General features: G+C 38.8%; 1 protein-coding gene across 2 annotated transcripts in view; it reads right to left on the minus strand.

The window, feature by feature from the left end:
* The window catches only part of DPYD (dihydropyrimidine dehydrogenase), a 751,325-nt gene that overhangs the window by 346,543 nt on the left and 379,264 nt on the right, over positions 1-25,518 (minus strand). For both annotated transcript variants that reach the window (XM_075833172.1, XM_075833173.1), the window contains exon 12: positions 20-204. In XM_075833172.1, coding sequence (XP_075689287.1) covers positions 20-204 — 185 coding nt within the window. The remainder of the gene's footprint in view (positions 1-19; positions 205-25,518) is intronic.

Raw genomic sequence — 25,518 nt, forward strand, 5'->3', positions numbered from 1 at the left:
TAAAAGAATGATGGCAAACCTGTATGTATTTGTGAATGTACCAAGATGCTTGCTTCCCATCATTAACAGATTCAACAGTGGTATTAGCCAAACCAGCAAGGTCGCCTCCGGCATATACGCCAGGTTCGCTGGTTGCCATAGTCTCAGTTTCAATTTCAGGTAAACCCCATCTGTTAAACTTGATGGGCTTCATGGCTTCAATAACTATAAGGAAAATATACATAAATCATAAGAGGTATTAGAGTTAGAACAGAAAACTATGACACTGTACTCACTACACTTTCCCTCAAGTTTCCAAATTCTAATGCCTTACCTGACCTCCTTGCTGTCAGCCAATCAGCATCTCAGTCTGCCCTCTTAGCGTGTCACCTCTACACTAGTGACATCACTGACTAGTACTATTCACAACTGTGATTTCATGCAGAATAAATGACAGTATATTTACCTTAAGTAACAATACTAATAATTAGTTGGCCAAGAATACAGAATACTGTATAAAAATGGAAATAAGAAGAAAACATATTTACAACAGGAATCAGAACAACGAGACAAGCAGTTTTAAAGGACACCAAAGGAAAATAATCAGCGTTTTTTAATCTATCACAGTGTAGTACAGAATACCATATTCTTCGCCCTTGACAGAAGGGTAAGCTGATGCATTAAATACATATACATAAGCGGCACCATGTAATGTGAATTTCTATGACTTTAGTTTAAGAATTGCACTTAGCATTCCTTATATTATGGAACTGAAAAATCATTTGTACACAAAAAGAAAAGGAAATTCTTCTTTTAGAAATGTATACAGATGTCATTTATTTATATATTATTGCATTAAACATTGTATTAATAGTAATTGTTCAAATTGGTTTCTGATTCAGTATACAATGCTTATCATAGGCATGGGAATTGTCACGGACTCCATCCAATCACATAGAGTGAAAGTCTGAGTATAGGGTACTATTTAGAAACAAAAGGGAATCTAGATGATGATGTATCAATGCTATATTAGGCTTCGTTCACATCTGCGTCAGGTTTCCGTTCTGACGTTCGGTCGGAGCTTCCCGTCAGAACGGAACCCTGACCGAGACAAACGGAAACCATGGGGACGATTTGCCTGAATGAATACCGTAGTCGACTATGGTATTTATTCCGTCAAAATGATGGAACCCTTGCACAACTGACACAAACGGAAACCATTTGCTCCGCATCCATCACCATTGAAATCAATGGTGATGCAAACGGAAACCAATGGTTTCCGTTTGTGTCAGTTGTGCAAGGGTTCCATCATTTTGACGGAATAAATGCCATAGTCGACTACGGTATTCATTCAGGCAAATCGTCCCCATGGTTTCCGTTTGTCTCAGTCAGGGTTCCGTTCTGATGGAAAGCTCAGACGGAACATCGGAATGGAGCCCTGACGCAGATGATAACGAAGCCTTAGTGGGTGCACAGACTGTATGGTAAGATATTTTCCCTCCCCCTGCTTCCTACTTGGAGAATCAAAAACACTCATTCCTAATTAGGAATTTGGTCAAATACTCTGGAGCCAGATGTTAATTTAAATATAGTGAAATGAGAATGCCTACCTATATAGCAGTGTTATTTCTGGCGTTTTTCTCCATGGGCTTCTCTATAGAATTTCAAAAACACCAAAAAAAAAAAAGTACAAAATGATACTAAATAATAGACGCCACTCTACATGCATGGAAAAACATTTTTTGTGTGTTTTAAACGCAAAATAAAAAGTTTGAGTGGAGTGATAATTCGTACCAAATGCCACTACAAATTTTTTGTCCAAAAAGTTCCCAGTTCTAATGAAACAAACAAAAGGTGACCCCATGTCCCCCTTACCTTTGCCTTTTTAACCCTTAGGTAAACATACCAGAAACGCAAATTATATCTCAGGTATTAATATTGATGGCAAAGAGCACCACGTAGATTTATTCACAGATGATGTCCTAATAGCTCTTACAGACCTGGTAAACTTTATCCTCTTAGACATGGTGATAATACAAAAATTGAGAGCAACATCTTGCTATGCGATAAACATATCTAAATCCCAAACCCAGGTCTCGAGCAGAAAAATTCTAGCCGTCTTTCCAATATATAGGATTTTAAGTGGGTCCTATGTGCGTTACCTCACCTAGGAATTAAACTGACATTTCTGACATCAAATTAACTTGTGGTGAATTTTGGCCGCCTTTTGAAGAAAATTAAAGAATGACCTGTCCAATCTTAAAACCCATGGGATTTCTTGATTGGGGAAAATTGTGGCTATAAAAATAATTATTCTCCCCAAAATCCTTTATTTATCCACAATATCGCTATGCACTTCCCATCCCTTATATAAAATAACTGCAAAAGGTAATTTAACATTACCCATGGAACAAGAAAAAAAACAAGGGTCAAGACGGACATACTCAGGGTGCTCCATTTCCCATCTATCTTTCAATATTACAGGGCAACTAGTCTAGTTATTAGCTACGTTTACACTGGGCCAATGACCTTTCCAAAAGTTTGGTACATATTGAAAATTATTGTTTAAAAACAGAACATCAAACTTTAATTACTAACCAACCCTGGCTTTAACTCCCAGTTTTCACCTACACTGTCTACTCTTCAGGCCATATCCTCGGTTAGGAAAGTAGTGTCTAACAAAAAAAACACTGAGGTAATTCAGACATATATGCCACTATTCTAAATTTTATTAGAAACCGTTATTCCTGACCTCTCTCGGACTATGTGCTATAGAGAAGTGACTCACATCCCCATTAAACTCTAGAAAGGGTATATCTATCTGTTAGAAAATTCTGAACAAATCTTTTCAGATGTTTTTTAACATTCTCGAATAAAAAATATAATTATAAAAAATCACAATACAGAACTAATCATGAAGTTCATTTTTTGTTATAATTAAATTACTTTTATTTGCTGATGGGCATAGGATAAAGTAAATGTTTGCAGTTTAAAGAAGTCAATTCAAACGCTATTTCACTCTATTTTATTTCTCTCTTCCCATTTACGGTATATACAGATTTCTAAATGGTTCTCCATATATATATATATATATATATATATATATATATATATATATGTATATATATATATATATACATACATATATATATACACATACATACACTAGTCCTTCTCAATGAATTGGAATATCATCATAAAGTTAATTTATTTCAGTAATTCAATTCAAAAAGTGAAACTCATATATTATATAGATTCATTACACACACAGTTATCTATTTCCAGCATTTTTTTTTTCTTTTAATGTTGATGATTATGGCTAAAAGTTAATAAAAACCCAAAATTGAGTCTTTCAGAAAATGACCATATTAGGTAAAAGTTGAAGATTGTAGACTCATGGTGTCACACTCTAATCAGCTAATCAACACAAAACACCTGCAAAGGTTTCCTAAGCCTTTACAAGGACAGGTCTGTTGCTCATTGCCCAAAGTCCTGTTTTCAGATGAAAGTAAGTTTGCATTTCATTGGGAAATCAAGGTCCCAGAGCCTGGAGGAGGAGTGGAGAGGTGTCAATCCATGTTGCTTGCAGTCCAGTGTGAAGTTTCCACAGTCAGTGATGGTTTGGGGAGCCGTGTCCTCTGCTGGTGTTGGTCCACTGTGTTAGATCAAGTCCAGAGTCAGCGCAGCGTCTACCAGCAAATTTTAGAGCACTTCATGCTTCCCTCTGCTGACAAGCTTTATGGAGATGCTGATTTCATTATCCAGCAGGACTTGGCACCTGCCCACGCTGCCAAAAGTACCAATACCTGGTTTAATAACCACATTATCACTGTGCTTGATTGGCCAGCAAACTCGCCTGACCTAAACCCCATAGAGAATCTATTGGGTATTGTCAAGAGGGAGATGTGAGACACCAGACCCAACAATGCAGACGAGCTGAAGGCCGCTATTAAAACAACTTAGGCTTCCATAATACCACAATGCCAGCGTCTGATCGCTTCCATGCCACGCTGCATTAATGCAGTAATTCATGAAAAAGGAGCCCTGACAAAGTATTGAGTGCATATACTGTACATACTTTTCAGTAGGCCAAAATTTCGGTATTAAAAATCATTTTTGAAACTGGGCTTATATAATATTCTAATTTTCTAATTTTCTGAGATGCTAAATTTTGGGTTTTCATTATCTGTTAGCCGTAATTATAAACATTAAAAGAAAAAAAACACTGGAAATAGATCACTGTGTGTGTGTAATGAATCTATATAATATATAAGCTTCACTTTTTTAATTGAATTACAGAAATAAATTAACTTTTTGATGATATTCTAATTAATTGAGGAGGACTAGTATATATATACTAGTATATATGTATGTATATCTGTGTGTATATATATATATATATAGATATACACATATATATACACACACATTATATATATATATATATATATATATATATATATACACACACCTTTTTATATATACAGGGTGGGCCATTTATATGGATACACCTAAATAAAATGGGAATGGTTGGTGATATTAACTTCCTCTTTGTGGCACATTAGTATATGGGAGGGGGGAAACTTTTCAAGCTGGGTGTTGACCATGGCGACCATTTTGAAGTTGGCCATTTTGTATCCAACTTTCGTTTTTTCAATGGGAAGAGGGTCATGTGACACATCAAACTTATCGAGAATTTCACAAGAAAAACAATGGTGTGTTTGGTTTTAATGTTACTTTATTCTTTCATGAGTTATTTACAAGTTTCTGACCACTTATAAAATGTGTTCAAAGTGCTGCCCATTGTGTTGGATTGTCAATGCAACCCTCTTCTCCCACTCTTCACAGTCACCAAGAAAACCATTGGTAACACATTACGCAGCAATGGATTAAAATCCTGCAGTGCCCGCAAGGTCCCCCTGCTCAAGAAGGCACATGTACAGGCCCGTCTGAAGTTTGCAAATGAACATCTGGATGATTCTGAGAGTGATTGGGAGAAGGTGCTGTGGTCAGATGAGACTAAAATTGAGCTCTTTGGCTTTAACTCAACTCGCCGTGTTTGGAGGAAGAATAATGCTGCCTATGACCCAAAGAACACTGTCCCCACTGTCAAGCATGGAGGTGGAAACATTATGTTTTGGGGGTGTTTCTCTGCTAAGGGCACAGGGCTACTTCACCGCATCAATGGGAGAATGGATGGAGCCATGTACAGTCAAATCCTGAGTGACAACCTCCTTCCCTCCACCAGGACATTAAAAATGGCTCGTGGCTGGATCTTCCAGCACGACAATGACCCGAAACATACAGCCAAGGCAACAAAGGAGTGGCTCAAAAAGAAGCACATTAAGGTTATGGAGTGGCCTAGCCAGTCTCCAGACCTTAATCCCATCAAAAACTTATGGAGGGAGCTGAAGATCCGAGTTGCCAAGCAACAGCCTCGAAATCTTAATGATTTACAGATGATCTGCAAAGAGGAGTGGGCCAAAATTCCATCTAACATGTGTGCAAACCTCATCATCAACTACAAAAAAACATCTGACTGCTGTGCTTGCCAACAAGGGTTTTGCCACCAAGTATTAAGTCTTGTTTGCCAAAGGGATCAAATACTTATTTCTCTGTGCACAATGCAAATAAATATATATAATTTTGACTATGTGATTTTCTGTTTTTATTTAATTATAATCTATCTCTCACTGGTAAAATTAACCTAGCCTAAAAATTCTAGACTGTTCATGTCTTTGACAGTGGGCAAACTTACAAAATCAGCAAGGGATCAAATACTTATTTCCTTCACTGTATATATATATATATATATATATATATATATATATACACATACACACACACATTATATATATATATATATATTTATATATATAAATATATATATATACACACACATCATATATGCACACATATATATATACACATATATATATATATATATATATATATATATATATATATATATATATACATACACACACTGTTTTGCTTAGGGTTGTACGTTGCATAGAGACAGACCATGCGGTTACTATGGGGCCCTTGGAGAGTCAATCTTATCCCCTTTGCTATTGGGTGGTGATAACTTGTGAAGGACTTCCCTCTCCAAGGAACTGCATTGTGAGCAAACAAGGGGTGGGGTATTGGCCAATGATCATGGAAAAACTGTGGAGGGGGAAACAAACACCAGGCCCTTACATCCTGGGTGGCAAAACCATAAACCATAATAGGCAGGCTCATTTTGATCTTTGCTATGGGGCCCCTCTCTTTTATGTATGCCACTAATATTGCTTTAGGCTTTTTACCCTATATAGAATAATTGATTTCAATGCAAGTCACATGCGTAAGTTCATGTATGCACCATAGCAGCCAACAATGCCCTATTGGAACTTCAAACAAACAACACTATATGAGTGAGTGAACAAATGAATGGCTACAAGGTGTAATGAAAGAATATAATTATTGCAAGTAAATTACACCAGTTCGTGCTGCATTATTGAAAAAAAACAAAAAACAAACTTGAAATAAAATTATTTCCTAAACTTAAATGTTCATGTTTTTGTGTGTTTTCTGTGTGGGTTGCAGTTTTGGATGACTATCTAAAATGATTAGAATATTTTCTAGTCATTCGCAGAGCTTGCAACTATGTTTTGTATTAATTAATCAACAGTAATGTATTAAGTATATTTTCCACCATGTTTTTTCCATTCACACAATAATAAAAAAAAAGGAATAAATTGACCTTTAATCAGGAAATGTGTTAATGTTTATACAGAGAAAATTATAGCATAAATTTTTGGCCGTTAAATAGAGCCAGGACAAAATCCAAGCATGTTTCTGAATAAATGCATGGGTTGCTTGAATGCAGGATTTCAGTATCATTCTGTTGTGACGAACTGGGGGCAATCACATAGAAATAAATACATGTCTGACTCTGAATTTAAATCAATAGTTAAGGTGTACAAAACGCCGGAGCATATTATATTTCTCGGTCACACAATGAATTCTAATAGTACTATAACATAAAGGCCAAATATATCTCCTTGAACCAACATGTCTATTATAGTTATTAGCTGTAAAACCTGCATATATTAGAATATTACATATGAATTATATCACTAACAATAAAGGCCTACATCAAATTGTCTTATATTATAAATTGATACAATGTTTAAACCTTTAAGATGTTTAAAATATGTTTAATTAGAAGCAAAGAAATGGGTAGGGGACTTTTCTTTCAATGTAAACAATACATGTAGTCATTTGCTGTACATGGGGAGTGTGATCATTATAGGGGACTGTAGCTGCATGTATTTGTGCATGGCAATAGCTGTAGGGCATTGAGAATGGCAGCGTTGATGGGTTCTATGGAAACCATTGCTTGGAATAGTGTCTGCTAATTATAATGGAAGAAACCCATGATGCTGGGTTATAAGGAGCAGTTTAAGTAGCGGTGTAATAAGAAGAACTGTGATTGGCAGAGTAATGGAGAGCACTGTGGCTGGCAGTATTATGGGGAACATTGTGGCTGGTGGTGTTATGGGAAATGCTGTGACTTTGGGTCTTATGGGGAAAACTGTGGCTGGCGGTGTTGGAGACACTGTGGCAGGAAATGTTTTAAGAAGTGCTGTGACTAGTAGACTTGAGGGGTGCACTAGGACTGGCGGTGCTATGAGGAGCACTATGACTGGCGGTATTATGAGAAGCACTATGACTGGCAGTGTTATGAGGAGCACTATGTCTGGCGGTGTTATGAGGAGAACTATGACTGGCAGTGTTATGAGGAGCACTATGTCTGGCGGTGTTATGAGGAGAACTATGACTGGCAGTGTTATGAGGAGCACTATGACTGGCGGTGTTATGAGGAGCACTATGACTGGCGGTGTTATGAGGAGCATTATGACTGCAGTGTTATGAGGAGCACTATGACTGGCGGTGTTATGAGGAGCACTATGACTGCAGTGTTATGTGGAGCACTATGACTGGCGGTGTTATGAGGAGCGCTATGACTGGCGATGTTATGAGAAGCACTATGACTGGCAGTGTTATGAGGAGCACTATGTCTGGCGGTGTTATGAGGAGAACTATGACTGACAGTGTTATGAGGAGCACTATGACTGGCGGTATTATGAGGAGCACTATGACTAGCGGTGTTATGAGGAGCACTATGACTGGCGGTGTTATGAGGAGCACTATGACTGCAGTGTTATGAGGAGCACTATGACTGGCGGTGTTATGAGGAGAACTATGACTGGCAGTGTTATGAGGAGCACTATGACTGGCGGTGTTATGAGGAGCACTATGACTAGCGGTGTTATGAGGAGCCCTATGACTGGCGGTGTTATGAAGGGCACTGTGACTGGAGGTGTTAAATGGAGAACATTGACGGGCAATGTTATTGGGCAATGTAGATAAAACTATTTTTGGGGCAAATCATTATTCCCTAATACATACTTCAGCTACTACATGCCCTCTTTCTAGAGAGGAAGCGGGAAGTTTGAAGAGGAAGCACAAAGAAGGTCTGTGGTGGGTGTTTTGTAAACAAAAAAAATATACATGTAGCCCCTACTATAAAATATCAAGATGATATAATTGGTAACCACTTACATGCTGAATTTATTCTATAATATCTAACAGAATATTCATACGCAGCAGATTTATTGCAGAAATCCATGCACATGTTGCAAAAGCAAACCCATTCAAATGTATGGGATGGAGTTTCAGTATGCAACAAATCTGCTGCATGTGAATATACCCTAATAGTAGCATTGCATTCCTCTCAGTAACATAAATGACAAAATTCCAGTTTCTTCTACTCGATGTATCGAGCATAAGTAATACATGGCAAGCTTTAGGAGGCTAAAGATGTTTAACAAGTTGTGTTAATCCCAAACATTTTATGTGACATTTTAAGCATGATGATTATCATTCAGGAGTCACACCTCTCATATTTCTAGCCTGGCTCCCTTAGTTCTGTACAGACCATTTAATTTTGCACACATTATGACATTTAAAAATCATACCTGCAAGGGCTATATAAAAGATTGTCATTTTTACACACCATATTGAAGATGAAAATCATAGATCGACCCTGCAACTGGGCACCCGGCAAGTGGAAAATTTGTGTATTTTCTTCAACCGACCACTAATGAGCCAAATAATAAATGTATGTACTATATCACCTTTAAATGACAGGACATCCTGTATATTTGGCTCATGAGTCATATGCTTGCTAAGGAAAAATACACTACAATACCCAGAATTTTTTTTGTTGATGTCCATGTTGTATAGTGTAGCAGAGAATAAATTTTACATGCAGTGTGAGTTGTCCAATGAGGATTTAAAGACAACCGGTTTAAGAATAAAGCTGGCCCAGCGATGCATGTGAACTTCAAAAATCTCACAATCAGATTTTGTCATAGGGGGCTGCAACCAGCCATACCTATAGTAGTAGCCAAACATTGTATTAGATGCCAGGCATTCAAATGAATGGCTGTCTATAAAATAAATAGGATGGATATGCCAGGGCGAGAGCGGATTATTATTAGTGTCTATACGCTCTGACTAAAAGAGGAAAGTTTCCTCTATGATGTCCATATGCTCTAATAGGACATACCCTTTAATTTTTATTAAATATCCTTGATTAAGATTATTTTGAAGTTCCTACAGTTCTAATGGGTAAAGGATTTTTAAGTACCTATCCCTACGCTTTAATATATTACTAAATCTATTGAGACAATACTAAAGAAAAAGATTTAATAAAACAATTGATTTGTAATATAATATAATTTGAATACTCACATGCATAGCAAAATAATAAATAACATTAGGAGATCATGAACTAAAAGGATCACTGTATTGCACTCATAATTAAATTACATATACAAAATGATTGGGGGGGATCTGTTAGTTGCAGTATGACTTCATGTTCCAGCGGCATATTGCAGTATATTATAGGTACTGTATGCTTTACCCAGGTAAACATTCGAGGCACAGGTGCTGCTGGCAGGTTGAGAAATTGCTAAACAACTAAGTCAAGTGAACAGAAAGAGAGCTATGCTTTTAATTGGTCCATCATGTACTCTGATGTCCATTTTAGTTGTAATTGCCGGATGTTTTCACGAAATGTAAAACATCCACTGATTATTCGTTTGGAATACAAAGACATTTGTTAACATACGACTAAAAACTCACTAAATCAGCCATAAAAAACCCTAAGATTTACTATACTAGTATATCTCAAATATAGAATCTTGCATCTTTATAAAATATTTTTCTTTTGTTATCATTAAAGTTTTTTTAACAGTATAATGAAAAAATATAATATTGTCTGTATATAACTAGTATAGAGCTGAATTAAAGGTCAATTACCTAATTAACTTTTATGTTTTTAATCTCATCCCATTTGCCTAATGAACTAGTGGACTACATCTCCTAGCAAGCAAAACTGCCTGCATACCTTTGATACATGCTGTACGGTTCTTGGATCTTCACACTGCCAAACACATGCACTTCCTTCTGCTGCTGAGCTACCCATGCTGCCACATGCTGCTTTGTATCAGGCAGAACAGTGGTAAAATAATATTTGTCCCTTGGTTTAAATAGGGGCAGACAGCGTAAGAAGTGTCCCTATTACGTCTTTGCTACAAAGGGGTGGCGGTCGTTGCAGACACACTACAGAGGGTATTATTACTTTAGGGCACATTTACTTTGTGGGGTCACAAAGGGATATTATTATTTTTGGGGTCACAAAGGGATATTACTACTTTTTGGGGCAGACAGGGGCACTATTATCATGTGGGGGCAAAACATATGTCTTAGGACTTGTTCCCACTGATCTTTTAAGACCCTTGCACGGTGCCTGGCTTTAGTGTTTCATCGATGGGTCACTGAAGGGACCCAGCAATGCAGTTGAAATAAGTGTAAAGACCAGTTGGACGTGGGGCCCATGTGCCTTTTGCTACGCTCCTTGTTTTTACGTGACACCCTTTCTCTTTCATTTGGCACCGTACCGCTGCCTGACATCAGGACCCTGTATGAGCTGCCGCACGCTGAGGGAGCCTGAAGGGACATGGAGGGGGAGAAGAGGAACTGTGAGGTGGGAATAATAATTATGGCTCTTTTGTGAAGCCATGCCCTCTTTTCACAAGACTTGCAATTTGCAATGCAGAAAGGTTGAAAAATTCCCCCCTTTGTGTTTTGGAGAGCACCGTAAACCACTTTAACTAGAAAGGTGCAACAAAAAATCTGTTCAATCCATCTGAATGAGATTGTTCCTGCAGAAGGTGCATGGATTTCTGCAGGCCCCATTCAGATGAATGGGAAAGTCACAGAAAATCTGCCTTATACGATTATATCCTAAGGGTCCAATTAAGTCGTCCCCCCCAGCATTTTTACCTTGTATCCAAAGGCAAGACCACAAATTGTCTTGTTTAATGCTCTGTGTAATGTTAGTCGATGCTTTATGTTTATTTATTCACAGTTATCCTGCTTTTTGCCTACTGGTTTTCACTGCTTATTATCCAGAATATGTGGATTTAAATCACGAGACGACAACTTGTAGCTATTTAGTTGCTGATTCAAGAGTTAGTTGCCTCATGCTCTACATCTGGAGGATAAAAAACAGACGGCTTTAGTCTGATTAAAATACTGATGGATGAATGAACGTGAATTCATGGAAAAAATGTTTACTGATTTTATATAATAAATTATAATGAACACATTTAATGCAAATATATTTTCCTTTATTTTTAAGAAAATATATTTCCCCACTGGCAAGGTTTTTCATGTCCAATTTATTCCTTCCAGCCAACAGTATCCCATTAAATGAGTACAAGCTTGTCCTCTAGTTCCAGCAGTGCCGCTTCACTGGAATGATTTGGCAGATGCAAGAAACCAAATTAAAATGTGACTGGCATCTGGTGCTGCTGCTCTTGTGATTTCATGCCATGTCAAAGATGCTTTCAAGTCCAAGGTCGGTCCAACAACCATGAAAATAGGGGTCTTTGTTTTACACAGAGAAGCTTCCACATTTTGGAATGCTACAGTCTTAGATGAGTGATTAATTTTCTCATATAGTCGTCAAGCGCTCGCCTGCTGCAATGCTTCAGTCTAGTATTATACACCACTCTTCAAATAAGAGCTGACAAATTGCAAAATCATTAAAATTACCTCTAAATACAAGAATAAAATAGTATAATATTGTGTTATGAAATAACAAAACTATATATATATATATATATATATACATATATTCAAAAATATATCAAATGTATATGAAAAAAAAATATATAATATCCCAAATATATATATATTTTTTAAATAACCAGATTAGAGTGATAACTATACGCCTCATCGGGGCAGACACAGATAACTAAGGGCCCCTGTGCAAAAACAGTGTATGGACCCCCTTTCACCAAAATACCCGCTACTTACGGCTTCCAAAATTTAAAATAAATAATGACTTTAAAAATTAATAATTTTTGCTGTTATTGAATTGGAAAATGGTTAGACTTGTAATCTTAAAATCGAGCTAAACGTTTGACAAACCTCTGACATGTCATAGTGACATGTCAGAAGTTTGGATTATTGGGGGTTCGAGCACTGAGTCCCCCACCAATCTCTAGAACGAAGCAACTGAAGCGTTTTGTGTCTGTTCGGCTTTTTCCGGAAATAAATATATAGTGTACGGACTCTATGAGCCCGTATTCCGACACATCGGCTTTTCGGAAAAAGGCGAACAGACATGAAGTGGCTGAGCGCTTCAGCTGCTTCATTCTAGAGATTGGTGGGGGACTCAGTGCTCGGAACCCCACCAATCCAAACTTCTGACATGTCACTATGACATGTCAGAAGTTTGTCAAACGTTTAGCTACACTTTATTCTCTCCTGCAGCAATGGATAACATCCGTGGTTCTCTAGGGCAGCTAAGAAGTTAATGATAACATTCCCGGTGGTCTAACGTAGTGTAGGGGTTAATTCCCTGTACTGAAGAATGCAAGACTCCTTCTTGCTAATCCAGCTGTAGACTTCTCAGACACACAGATACTAAATGATCTGTTATTAGCCAATCACAGAGCAGCACAAGCAATCATGGAGTATTTGTGATTGGCTGACTGGAATGATGAAGTGTCAGAGTATTCTATGAGAGACCCATGGAGAGTATGAGTAGGCATCAGGCCCTATTCATATCTGCGTTGGAGGCTCCGTTGGGACCCTCCTTCGCAGATCCGGGCAAATTTTCAGAAATAATAGCTATGCATCCTACGCTTTTGCTTCCAGTAAAACCAAGGACATCCCGGCAGAAACGTAATGGTACCCATTAAAGCCAATGGGTTTCATCGGCCGCTGGTGGTGTCCATAGTGCAACGGAACCGCTGTGTCTGGTATTTTCGTTGCTCTGCTTCTATGACGGATATGACAGATGTGAATGAGGCCATCGGGAACAGGAGTGCAGGGCACTAGTTTTAAAACCCCCTTGTGGCCAGAGTAGTTCCCCTCCCCCATTGCAGTTGAACAGGCTGTATGATTGCCGTTGTCCTCATATATAATTGATTGTTAGTACACCAGTTCTTCTCTGCATTAGCTCCTATATAAGTGAAAGACTGAATCTACAGTGCATGGGAGTGTAAATAATATTAATATGATGTATGAATATAATTTATAACTTTTTTAATTTATGATACAATAGACCAATAACTTCAACCTTATTGGAAGGAATTTAAAAAATAAAGGAAGAAATCTTTAGTGTGGTTTCTATGTGGCTCCGGTCAGCATTTTCTTTAAAGTCTTGCTTTAAGAAGAAGTAACAATAAAATGGCTTTAATTCATTAACAGTTCAGCACTGTGGTGTATTGATTGGCAATAAAGAAAGTTAATATATGCTATCATTTTAATGAATTAGCGCATACGTTCGCACCCTATATGCCCAGAGTTGAAAGTTGAAACTAAAAATACAACATTCCATGAATACCTACTATGCCTAATAATTTCAAAAAATGATTGATTCATAAAAGCTCACAGGATTTTACCATGCAGGACTTGAAGCTACTTGTTCTTAGAGCCAATGTGGCACCATTGCTAACAAAGTTACTTGGCAGCACTGAGTTTATAGGTTTAGTTCTGTTCAGTTCACCATCTGTGTGGAGTTTGAATACTTTCCAAATTTATACAAGAGTCACCCACTAAGCAATTTTAGTTGAAACTTCATATAGTACAAATATGATTGTAGGCATCAACAACCTATAATGTGTATAAATTTCTGCCTAAATGGGATAGTCAAATAGGGACAACATCTTTTAAGATGGTTAGTCTCCCATAGACAAGCTAATTCTGGGAAAGTGTCTCACTACTGGGAGCCCCTGCAATCAGCTGTTGTTACCAGAGGAAGACTTCATGATTGCAGAACATAAATTTTATGATACCTATATTACACCGAGTAAAAAAAGAAAAGAAAAGGATAATTTGAATACATTAATGAATAAAGAAAATGCCTCAAAATTTAGATTTTAAGTTATTTTCTTTATTCATTGATGAATGTGATTTGATTTAGTATAAAGCAAAAGAGATGCCTTTTCACTAAAGTTATGTATTGAGACTTAAAGGACAAACTATACATACATACATACATACATACATACATACATATATTGGAAGGCATAAAATAGCAAAATTCAAATGTCCAATTATGTAAATGAGAGTATGCTTATACCACAGCTCTCTTCTGCTTGTGCTGTGCAGCTCCAGCTTTAGGATTGGACCCAGCGCAGCGCGTTACGTCACTCCTCCTGAATCTAAAAGGGTAACTGCTTCAGTGGTGCAGCGCTTACTCATCAGGCCTGGTGGTCAGTTTCCTGCCATTTGATCCTCTTGTTCTCTGATTTTCCTGTGTTTGATCTGGCTCTGATGCTGCTTGATCTGATTTTTCCATATTTCGACCTCTGGCCTGACTCTGATCTTGCCTCCTTATTCTGATGACTGGACCTGAGGTTGCATGCCAGTCACCTACCCGGATCTGTTTGACCACAAAATGGTTCAAACCCGCCATCTGCAGCCTGTGTCTATTGGGTACTGTGATGGGGACCGCGACCTGGGAATCTTACTCGCAAAGTACATCCTCTTTGTGGGAGTTAAGAATGAAGGATGGCGTATTTTGTTGACTCCACACCCAAGATTATCCTACGCCACCTTAATAACAGTCCCAGTCATTCATTGTTCCTGCCAGCTGCCAAACTACAATTGTGATATGTGCAGCTACTTCTCCAAAAGTCTGCATGGTGCCTTTAAAGTTTTCCCGCCAGTGTGCTACTGTTCTTTACCATCCCCGAGATGTCTTTGCAGAGCTGTATTAATCTGCTTCTCCATCTTCGAGATATCATTTAAGTTCCGACTACGCTAGCTGGGTACTGGTATCCAGGTACGCTCTTGGGCTTATAGTCTAATATGTATTACATACACATAGCAATATCATATGCTTTGCGTGTAAGTCACAACTGTGAATTTACCTATTAGAATCAAGGGCAAAACTACAGGGAATCTATGGAAAAATCTTTTCAAAAAATATTTGAGAGTGTACTGTATAATAATAATAATAATAAAAATAACAACAAAAGAAAAACTATAGCGTCTGTGTAGGCAGACCTTAAAGGGGTTATCCAGGGACCAAAAATTGCATTGCAATAATTTATTTATGTGAAACAAAGTAACTTACTAATATACTTTAATTAAAAATCTGTACTAAATGGTGCAGTTCAAACCTCGTGAATTGTTCTCAGAAGTCCTGGAGCTTTTCTAATAATGATGATGCGCCGACATGTCCCCACGTGACTGAGGGCTTGCTTCATGTGCTGTTTGTGAACATGACCGTATTAGCTGTTTGCTATTACTTGAGTCCCGAGCAGAGCATCAGCTAGCGCAATAGGAAATCCTGGAATTGACCAAATACGAACATCGGGCACAGCGCTGGAGTCCCGAGCAAAGCACTAGCTGTTGCTCTGCTCGGGACTCAACCAATATTTATTTCCACTTTTTTGCTTATTAGGGTATGTACACATGCTTAGCAAAATACGTCCGAAAATCCAGAGCTGTTTTCAAGCGAAAACAGCTCCTGATTTTCAGACGTTTTTTTAACAACTCGCGTTTTTCGCAGCGTATTTTATAGCCGTTAATGGAGCTGTCTTTCAATGGAGTCAATGAAAAACGCCTCCAAAACCGCCGGGGGCGTCTTTTTATGTGCCATATTTTGACAGCGACGTGTAAAATTAAGCCTCGTGGGAACAGAACACCGTAAATCCCATTGCAAGCAATGGGCAGATGTTTGGAAGCGTAATGGTGCCGTTTCTTAAGGCGTAATTCGAGGCGGAAACGGCCCGAATTATGTCTGAAACCACTGCGTGTGAACATACCCTTATAGTTTGCAGGTGTGTACGAAGTCTCCTACACTGCATTATTTTTTTTAGTTGTCTCTTACTTATCTTTACATTGGACTCTTTTCTGAATATATATTGCTACTGTCTTGTACTTTGGTAATATGAATTGTTTGATAATGTTGATGACAGGTACTTGTATATTTTGACAATTATGACTTATATGATATGTTGTACGTTTTGTAGACAACGTCTTCTTTTTTTTAAATCCAGGGTCTTGTATTCTATTTGCAATGCCTTCATGTACCCTAAGAACAAGAAACAATTGCACATCTGGACAAATCTTGTCTTTTCAAAGTCGAAGCTAAGGCAAAAACACGGTGTTTCGAACCTTGACCGTAAATCACGAGAGGTAATTTAAACCAGACTTTAGGAAGAAAACAATACAAGCCTACTGTAGATCGATAAACTCATAAAATCAGCATCCCAGAGTCACACAATATTTAGAATATCACTTGAGTGGGTGAATATATACCGGAGTATATTGTTTTTTCTTCCTGTGGATGTCATCTATTTTTTATCCTTTTGACTGAAATATTATTTTAGTTCTACAAGACAGACATATATGCTATATATAAATATGCATCATCATCAGTATTCTGGCCCTCAGAAGAAATATGTCAGATGAATAAAAATTTGATGCAGAAATGATTAGACAATTATGCGTTAAATAAAAGATCTAAATAATTGAAAACATGGGACTATCTACATTGAAATAGACTTGCAAAACCTTTAACATAATATGTAACAGGAGGAAGAATCATAATGATAAAAAAATGAACATTGCACTGCACTGAATATTTCCCTCTTTATCAATAAAGAATATTCTATGACTTCTGTGCATAATAAGAGAACATTTGCATATTTTCTAGACAGCAAGTAGTGCTAAAGTTTGCAAAGATCAAAATTCTCATGTCAAACTTTATTTGGAAAATAAAAAAAATGATATTGCCAAATATGAAAAAATAAATTTGTCCCTTTCCATTCCAGACAACGCCCCTATGAGCTTCCAACCATCTGCACTCCCAATACCAGGGATCAATATGATTAGGGACTCAAACTTCATCCGGAGCATTGAAAATGCTTCCTAAATGGGAGGGATTAAGAATCATTTAAAGAGCACATCACCTTTCTTTTCTTTGGTTTTTACACATATTGCAAGATTTTTATTGGAAGAAACCGTAAATTACAGTATTTGAAATACCAGAGATAAATTTATATTTTTAAGTAGAAGGGTATATCTCTAAATGCATGACCAGCTGTCCACATTGACTTCCTAAACATTCCCATAAGATTTCAGCTATCTTGCATTATTCTCAACTGCCCTGACTGAGAGTCCACTATAGAAGAAGCTGAGTAGGACAACTCTTATACATGACGATGAAATGCAGTACCAGGTACAGCATCAAGTGCAGAAGTGTCGATGTATCAGGTACAACCAATGGCGGATCATCATATGGGCGGTTCGGGTGCTATCTACAGGGGGATGGGTGTGACGCTATCTACAGGGGGATGTGTGTGTGGCGCTATCTACAGGGGGATGTTTGTAGCGCTATCTACAGGGGGCTGTGTGTGTGACGCTATCTACAGGGGGCTGTGTGTGTGACGCTATCTACAGGGGCTGTGTGTGTGACGCCATCTACAGGGGCTGTGTGTGTGACGCTATCTACAGGTGCTGTGTGTGTGACTCTATCTACAGGGTCTGTGTGTGTGACACTATCAACAGGGGGCTGTGTGTGTGATGCTATCTACAGGGTGTGTGTGTGTGTGTGTGTGTGTGTGTGTGTGTGTGTGTGTGTGTGTGTGTGAGACGCTATCTACAGGGGTTGTTTGTGTGATGCTATCTAAAGGGGGAAGTGTGTGGCGCTATCCACAAGGGCTGTGTGTGTGACGCTATCTACAAGGGGATGTGTGAGTGACACTATCTACAGGGGTTGTGTGTGTGACGCGATCTACAGGGGGATGTGTGTGACACTATCTACAGGTTCTGTGTGTGTGACACTATCTACAGGGGCTGTGTGTGTGACGCTATATACAGGGGGCTGTGTGTGGCACTATCTACAGGGGCCTTTGTGCATGTGGTGCTTTACTTTACAGTGTTTGACACAATTATATTCAGGGGCGCAGTGTATGGTGCTATTATATTTAGAGGCACAGTGTGTGGCACCATGATAATTTTATCTTCGTTTATAGGTGTCGAAATGTTGGAAAAGTGAGAGCAGAAGACATCTGAGTGGCAAATTCTGAAGAAATTGGTCATGGCCGGGAGAAGTCATTACGAAGTCTGGACCGGATGAAGAAGAAAAGAGGAAAAATTTACTAGAATCTGAGAAGTCGTCACCTGTGAGTCACTAGATTTATAGAGAATCTGTCACCGCTCCTGACATGTTTATTATAGGAAATCCTTGTGTTTCAGAAAAAGTATTTTTGCAATCCAGGACTGATAGACAAATGCGTGTTACCAGTGCCCTTGTCAGGAGGATGTGTCCCTGCACAGTGTGATACTGTCAGCGATGGTTGGAGACTGTCAGTATGTAGGGACACAGCCCTTTGACAACGGGAATCGTAACACCCATTTGCTAATGCTTGCACAAAAAGGTAGTGTTAACAAAAGTTACGGCGTGGCAGGGTGGCGGTGGAGAAGGGGGGCCCAAGTTTGGGTAACAGCCCAGGGCCTATAGTCTACTTAATCCGCCACTTGGTACAACAGTGAAAATGTTACAGTGCTGTACCCGACACATCGACACTACAGCGACAGCTCTCTTGGGGGTTTGGGCAACACCAATCACACATTTAAGGCCCAAGCTAAGGCCATATCAATTAAACATTGCTGGAAAATTCCTTTAAGATACAACAAATTATTTGCCTATAAAAAGGACAACAGGCCACATGACGTTATACACAAACAAGTGAACAAACCAAAATTATTGAGAATCTACAACATTCCTTGAAATTCTAATATCTCATTATATAAAAGCAATATATCCAAATGGATCATATATAAATATATCTTTATTACATACAATACATTACAGCTCAAAAAATACCCAAAACAGGCTTGTGTGACGAAGCCTGTGCAAAACGCGGGCTGGGGTACTGGACAGCCTGGTGCAGGATTCTATTATGGCTTGTGGAGGGTAATCTTTATCTCAAGCGGTATTGGATTATGGTATAATCTGGATTGGAAAGCACACATGGTAAAAAAAAAATTGCTATTGCCATGTAATGTTGTTTTATTTATTTGCCCACACTTAATTGACCTTGTGGTGATACATTGTTAGTTATGCCTGAACCTGCAATTGACAGTCTATAGTGTTTTTATTGGGTGTATTGGTCTTTTTTTTAGCTGTGTTTGATTGCGTGTTAAAAATATATATTTATATACAATCAATTTGGATGTATTGCCTTAGTATACTGTGATACTAGAATTTCAAGGGATATTGTAGCTCCTTTAAGATACAGTTTGCTTGAAAAATGACACTGCACTCCAGCTTTACACTCCCAAAGATTGTTAAATCAGTTTTAGCTAAGCTAGCAGAGAATGTCGAGTATCTGTATGGTATACTAAACACTATTGCATGGTAGATTATACATGAGATTAATATTGATCATCCCAAGAATAGAAAACCTCCCTTCTAAGAGCTGGTTGTCCAGTGCACAAAATATCCAACACAGATACAATTCCTGCCATCCCGAAACTCCCTTTCATGCTGCTAAGATCCCTTTACTTATTTTGTCCCTCCACTTTTGTGAGTCGAATTCTAGATTCTAATTAATCAAAATGAAGGACTATTGGACAATTCACATTATTGGAGAATTTATTTAATCCCTTAAGGTCAGTCGTATTTTTGTCTTCGTTCACATCTGCAACAGGACTTCGTTGATGGGTTCCCTCGGACCTTTCCGTCGGGGGAACCCATGAACGGAATCCAAATGGTAACAAATGCAAACCATAGGTTTCCGTTTGCATCACCATTGATTTCAATGGTGATGGATCTGGTGCAAACGGTTTCCGTTTGTCACTGTTGTGTAACGATTTCATTATGTATTTATTTTTTTGAAACCGGTAATAAACCAGGTTAATTTTTTTTTTTTATAAATGCAATATATTGTATAAATGCACATTCACAAATGTCTTTAAAGTGCACCATGACTGATTATAAACAGGAGCTGCAGAACATGTAAGAGTAGATAGGAGACAGCTAGGAGACAGAACTAGGACATTATTTAGAATATATTCAAAATGAGTGAGATCTATCAGCAAAAAGAAGCAGTCATTTTGTATGTACAGACTGAATTCTTAAAGGCTATGTACACCTTTTTTTTCTATTATTGTTTTTATTCAATTTTATGTATAGCGTTAACCCCTTAGTGACCACCAATACACCTTTTCACTGCGGTCAGTAAGGGGCCTTAGGCTAGCCCGTCGCCTTTTCACGGCGGCCTAGTCTAAGTCCTGCATGTTTGACCAGTGCAGGCTGGAGCCGGGGCTCAGCTGTCTGATGACAGCCGGGCTCCTACTTCAACGGCCACGATTGAAGTTTACTTCGATCGTGGCCATTTAATCCGTTAAATGCTGCGGTCAATAGCGACCACGGCATGTCCTTATAGATTGCCGGTCAGATTTACACTGATAGGCAAAAATGCTTTGGTATACTAAGTATACCAAAGCATTATAGCAGCGATCTAAAGATCGCATATTAAAGTCCCCTAATGGAACTAAAAAAAAATAAGTAAGTAATGTGAAATAAAAATTAATAATAAAAATGGCAAACATTTTTTTCCATAAAAAGTGGTTTTATTTAGTAAAAGTGTTAAAAATAAATAGAAGTACACATATATGGTATCGCCGTGACCATAATGACCAAAACAATAAAGTTAATCTGTAATTTAAACTGCAAGTTGGACACCGTAAAACAAAAACGCAAAAAACAATGGTCGAAATTGCTATTTTTTTCCATTGCTCCCCCAAAAAAGTCATAATAAAAGTTAATCAATAAGCCCCATATACCCTAAAACAGTACCAATCAAAACTACGCCTTGTCCTGCAAAAAACAAGCCCTCATATAACTACATTGAAGGAAAAATTAAAAAATTACGGCTCTTGGAAAGCGACGATGCAAAAACAAATAATTTTAGTTCAAAAGAGTTTTTGTTGTGCAAAAGTCGTAAGACATAAAAAACCTATACATATGTGGTATTGTCATAATCGTACCAACCCATAGAATAAAGGTAACATGTTATTTATGCCGCACAGTGAATGGCATGAATTTAAAACGCATAGAACTATGGCGGAATTTCAGGTTTTTTTTCTATTCTCACCCAAAAAAGTTAATAAAAGTTAGTCAAAAATGATATGTACCCCAAAATGGTGCCATTTAAAAGTACAACTAATGCCGCAAAAAACAAGTCCTCATACAGCTATGTCAACTGACAAATAGAAAATGTATAGCTCATTGAATGCAACTATAGAAAAACAAAAAAAAATATCTGGGTAAATAGGGCCTAAAATAGGCTGGTCACTAAGATGTTAAAAAATATCTGGGTAATTAGGGCCTAAAATAGGCTGGTCACTAAGGTGTTGAAAAACAAACAAATTATGAGAACTTCGAGATACGGTACAGACACTTTCCGCATAAAATCCGTACAATATAATCTGGACATTGCATAAAGACAAAAAATGAGCCTATACTTAATAATATACAGGTACCTTTGGTATAAAAGGATATCATTGCACGTATAGCATATACATAATAAGATAGTCAGATGAATCAATAAGGTCAGGTAAAGTTTCAGAACGCTTTCCATGGTTCCCACAAGGATATAAAGTTGTGTCTGGTGTGTAATTACCAATGAGAAATTTCATTGAATCTATATAATTGATCAACCCTATTGATCCATTGCTCCATAGGAGGTATACTCCCGGATAGCCAATAACACGTTATGAGCAGTCTAGCCGCTATCAGCAACTGTTTAAACAAAAGTGAAGTTTGTATTTTCACACCTTTAGGAAAAATGGTGAGCAATGCCAACTTAGGATGAAGAGAGAGATCAGTTCCGCAAACAAGTTTACAGTTTTCAAAGATTTTCGTCCACAACTGTTGTAATTACTTACATGACCACCAGATGGGGTAGAAAGAGCCATCTCTCTCCAAACATCTCCAACAACGATTGGGCACATCTTTACCAAAACATGCAATTTTGTCTGGATTTTCTCACACACCTAGAGGATTTATGTGGAGTGCGGAGAACTTGTTAACATTTCTTGTTCTGTAAATTTCTCACCCAGATCATTTTCCACGTCTGGATAAATGGGAGAGAGGAGAGTGTGGAAGGTGAGGACAATCTCTTATATAGGGAAGATATGGGTTTTACTGGATACATGGGGCTTGTAAGCATATTTTAAAACCAGGAAAGTGAGCGATTGAAAAAGGGTAAATTACAGGACTTTATCATATAAGTTCTTAAATAAATTAGGAAAGGTACATTTTGGGGTGGAATATTTAATCTCTGCGCCAGTTCAGATAAGGAAAATGGTTTCCCTTGTGAATCTATTAAATGTGTAATAGGAACTGTAGAATTTTTTGTCTGCACTGGGGCACTCTCCAGCAGATCCCGAACCTGTATCAATGGAGAGGGATGTAACTGGGTGTTTTCAAAATTAATGAACCAGCGCCAAGTAGAGAAAGTGGCTTTAGTGAGCGGGTTGTTAATGAATCTGTCACAAATATGTTTGGTAGGTGTAAAAAGTAAAGCTCGTAATGACATTGGAGCTAAGTGTTCCTCAACCGCTATCTAGGACTTCTGCGTTGGTGTCTAACCCAATCATTGACTCGAGAGAGATGAATAGCTCTGGAGTATATCTCAGGATCTGGAAGACCAATTCCTCCCATCTCTTTGGGTCTAGATAACATGGACTGGGCAATTCTCGCTTTCTTACCTTGCCAAATAATTGGGCAATCGATTTCCTTACAGCCAGGTAAAAGCTCTTGGACACAGGTATAGGTAGGACCTGTAACAGGTAAGTAAGTCTAGGGATTATTAGTGACATAATCATGTTCTTTCTCCCAAACCATGAGAGGACTGGGAAATCCAACTTTCCTGTAATGAAGGGGTAAGGAGAGAGACAGGTGAGCCCTAATCTACCCGCCACTCAGTCCCTGCCTACTTGCACGACCCGTCCTAGGCGACGGCGTACAACTGGGCGACGGTCCCTACGCTCAATACGTGCACGAGAGACAAACAGCAAGGGTACACAGAAGCTAAGGGAAATGGGGCAGTTGCCCACGGCAACACTGTGAGCAACAAGAGTAGTGAACGAGCCGAGTCAACCCAAGAGTGTACGAGGTACCAAATGCAGAGCAGGTGCGTAGTCAGTAAAGCCAGGGTCAAAAATGTAGCTGAGGTCAATAGAAATAGCTGGAACAGCAGAGCCAGGAAACAAGAGAGAATCACAGGCAAAGACAAGAAGCAAATTAAGGTACACATAGACCGAGGGCGGGAGCTAGAACCGTCTGGACAGGCTGTGATAGGTTCTCCCACTCCTCAGCCTACCAGCCTGAGTGGTAGCAGATCGAGTCACTCTAACAGACCTAGGAGCAGATGCAGACTGATTAACCACAGGCGTCGACACAGAAGCTGTGTCTGGCATATCCTTTACATTCATAATTGAGGATTGTAAAGCGTGTAGTAATAGGACATAATTTAAACGATATAAATGGGACAAATTATTATCGATCTTGACCGCTAGAAATGTGAGTTGTTGTGAGTTCCAGTCAAAAGGGGAATCAGCAGTCAATCTCATTTTGCATCTGGCAGATAAATTAAAGCTAACAACTTGAGATTTAGTTTGATTGACCTTGAAATTAGAAAGTGTCCCGAAATCTGTAAATAGAGTAGAGATTCGAGGGAGATCTACTTCTGGGTTTGACGTTAGGATCAACAGGTCGTCAGCATACACTGCTACTTTATGTTCTATACCTTTCACATCAAGCCAAATTATAACGGGGTCTTATCTAATAGCCTGTAAAAGAGTTTCCATCACTTGGACAAAGAGCATTGGTGATAATGGGCATCCTTGTGTCGTTCCATTAGTAATCTTAAAGGGGGATGACAACAGACCATTGACAGACAAAGAGGCAGAAGGCGAATCATACATTGCAAACATGGCCGCAATTAATGAAAATTGAAAGTTAAATTTATGTAAAACTCTTTTCATATAGCTCCAACTAACCCGATCAAAAGCTTTTTCTGCGTCTGTTCCTATCACCACCAATGGAGATCTATGCTTTTCTGCAAGGTATAGTAAGTGCAAAACTCTAGCGGTGTTGTCTTTACCTTCCCTATTTTTCGTAAATCCAACTTGATCTGAATGAATTAGGTTGGGAAGTATGTTCATTAGTCTGTGTAAAGGATCTGCCAGGCACAACTTCTGTGTATACGCCCATAGATAATCAATCTGACCCTGAGTCTATGTCTCTGAGACTGACTCCATCTTCCACCACTCAGGATGGCAGGCTTAGGAGCGGGAGAGCCTATCGCAGCCTGGCCAGATGGAGCTAGCTCCCGCCCTCTGTCTATTTATACCTGCCTTTCCTGTTCCTCCTTTGCTTGTGATTCTTCTCGTGTGGTTTCCTGGCCCAGCTACAGCTTCTACTATTTGATCCTGCTCCATACTGACCCTGACTTACTGACTACTCTCCTGCTCTGCGTTTGGTACCTCGTTCACTCCTGGTTTGACTCGGCTCGTTCACCACTCTTGTTGCTCACAGTGTTGCCGTGGGCAACTGCCCCATTTCCCTTAGCCTTGTGTATCCTTGTCTGTTTGTCTCGTGCACTTACTGAGCGTAGGGACCACCGCCCAGTTGTACCCCGTCGCCCAGTTGTACCCCGTCGCCTAGGGCGGGTCGTTGCAAGTAGGCAGGGACAGAGTGGCGGGTAGATTAGGGCTCACTTGTCCGTTTCCCTACCCCCATCATTACATAATCACAAGCCCAATACCTAGTCTACCCTTGTCCCTGAAACTACTATGGACCCCTTGAGACCCTGGCCCAGCAAATGCAGGGTCTCTCCCTACAGGTCCAGGCCCCGGCTCAGAGGGTCAAGCAGCCTG

This window comes from Rhinoderma darwinii, chromosome 7 (assembly GCF_050947455.1).
Source record: "Rhinoderma darwinii isolate aRhiDar2 chromosome 7, aRhiDar2.hap1, whole genome shotgun sequence".
In the NCBI taxonomy this organism is placed as follows: domain Eukaryota; kingdom Metazoa; phylum Chordata; class Amphibia; order Anura; family Rhinodermatidae; genus Rhinoderma; species Rhinoderma darwinii.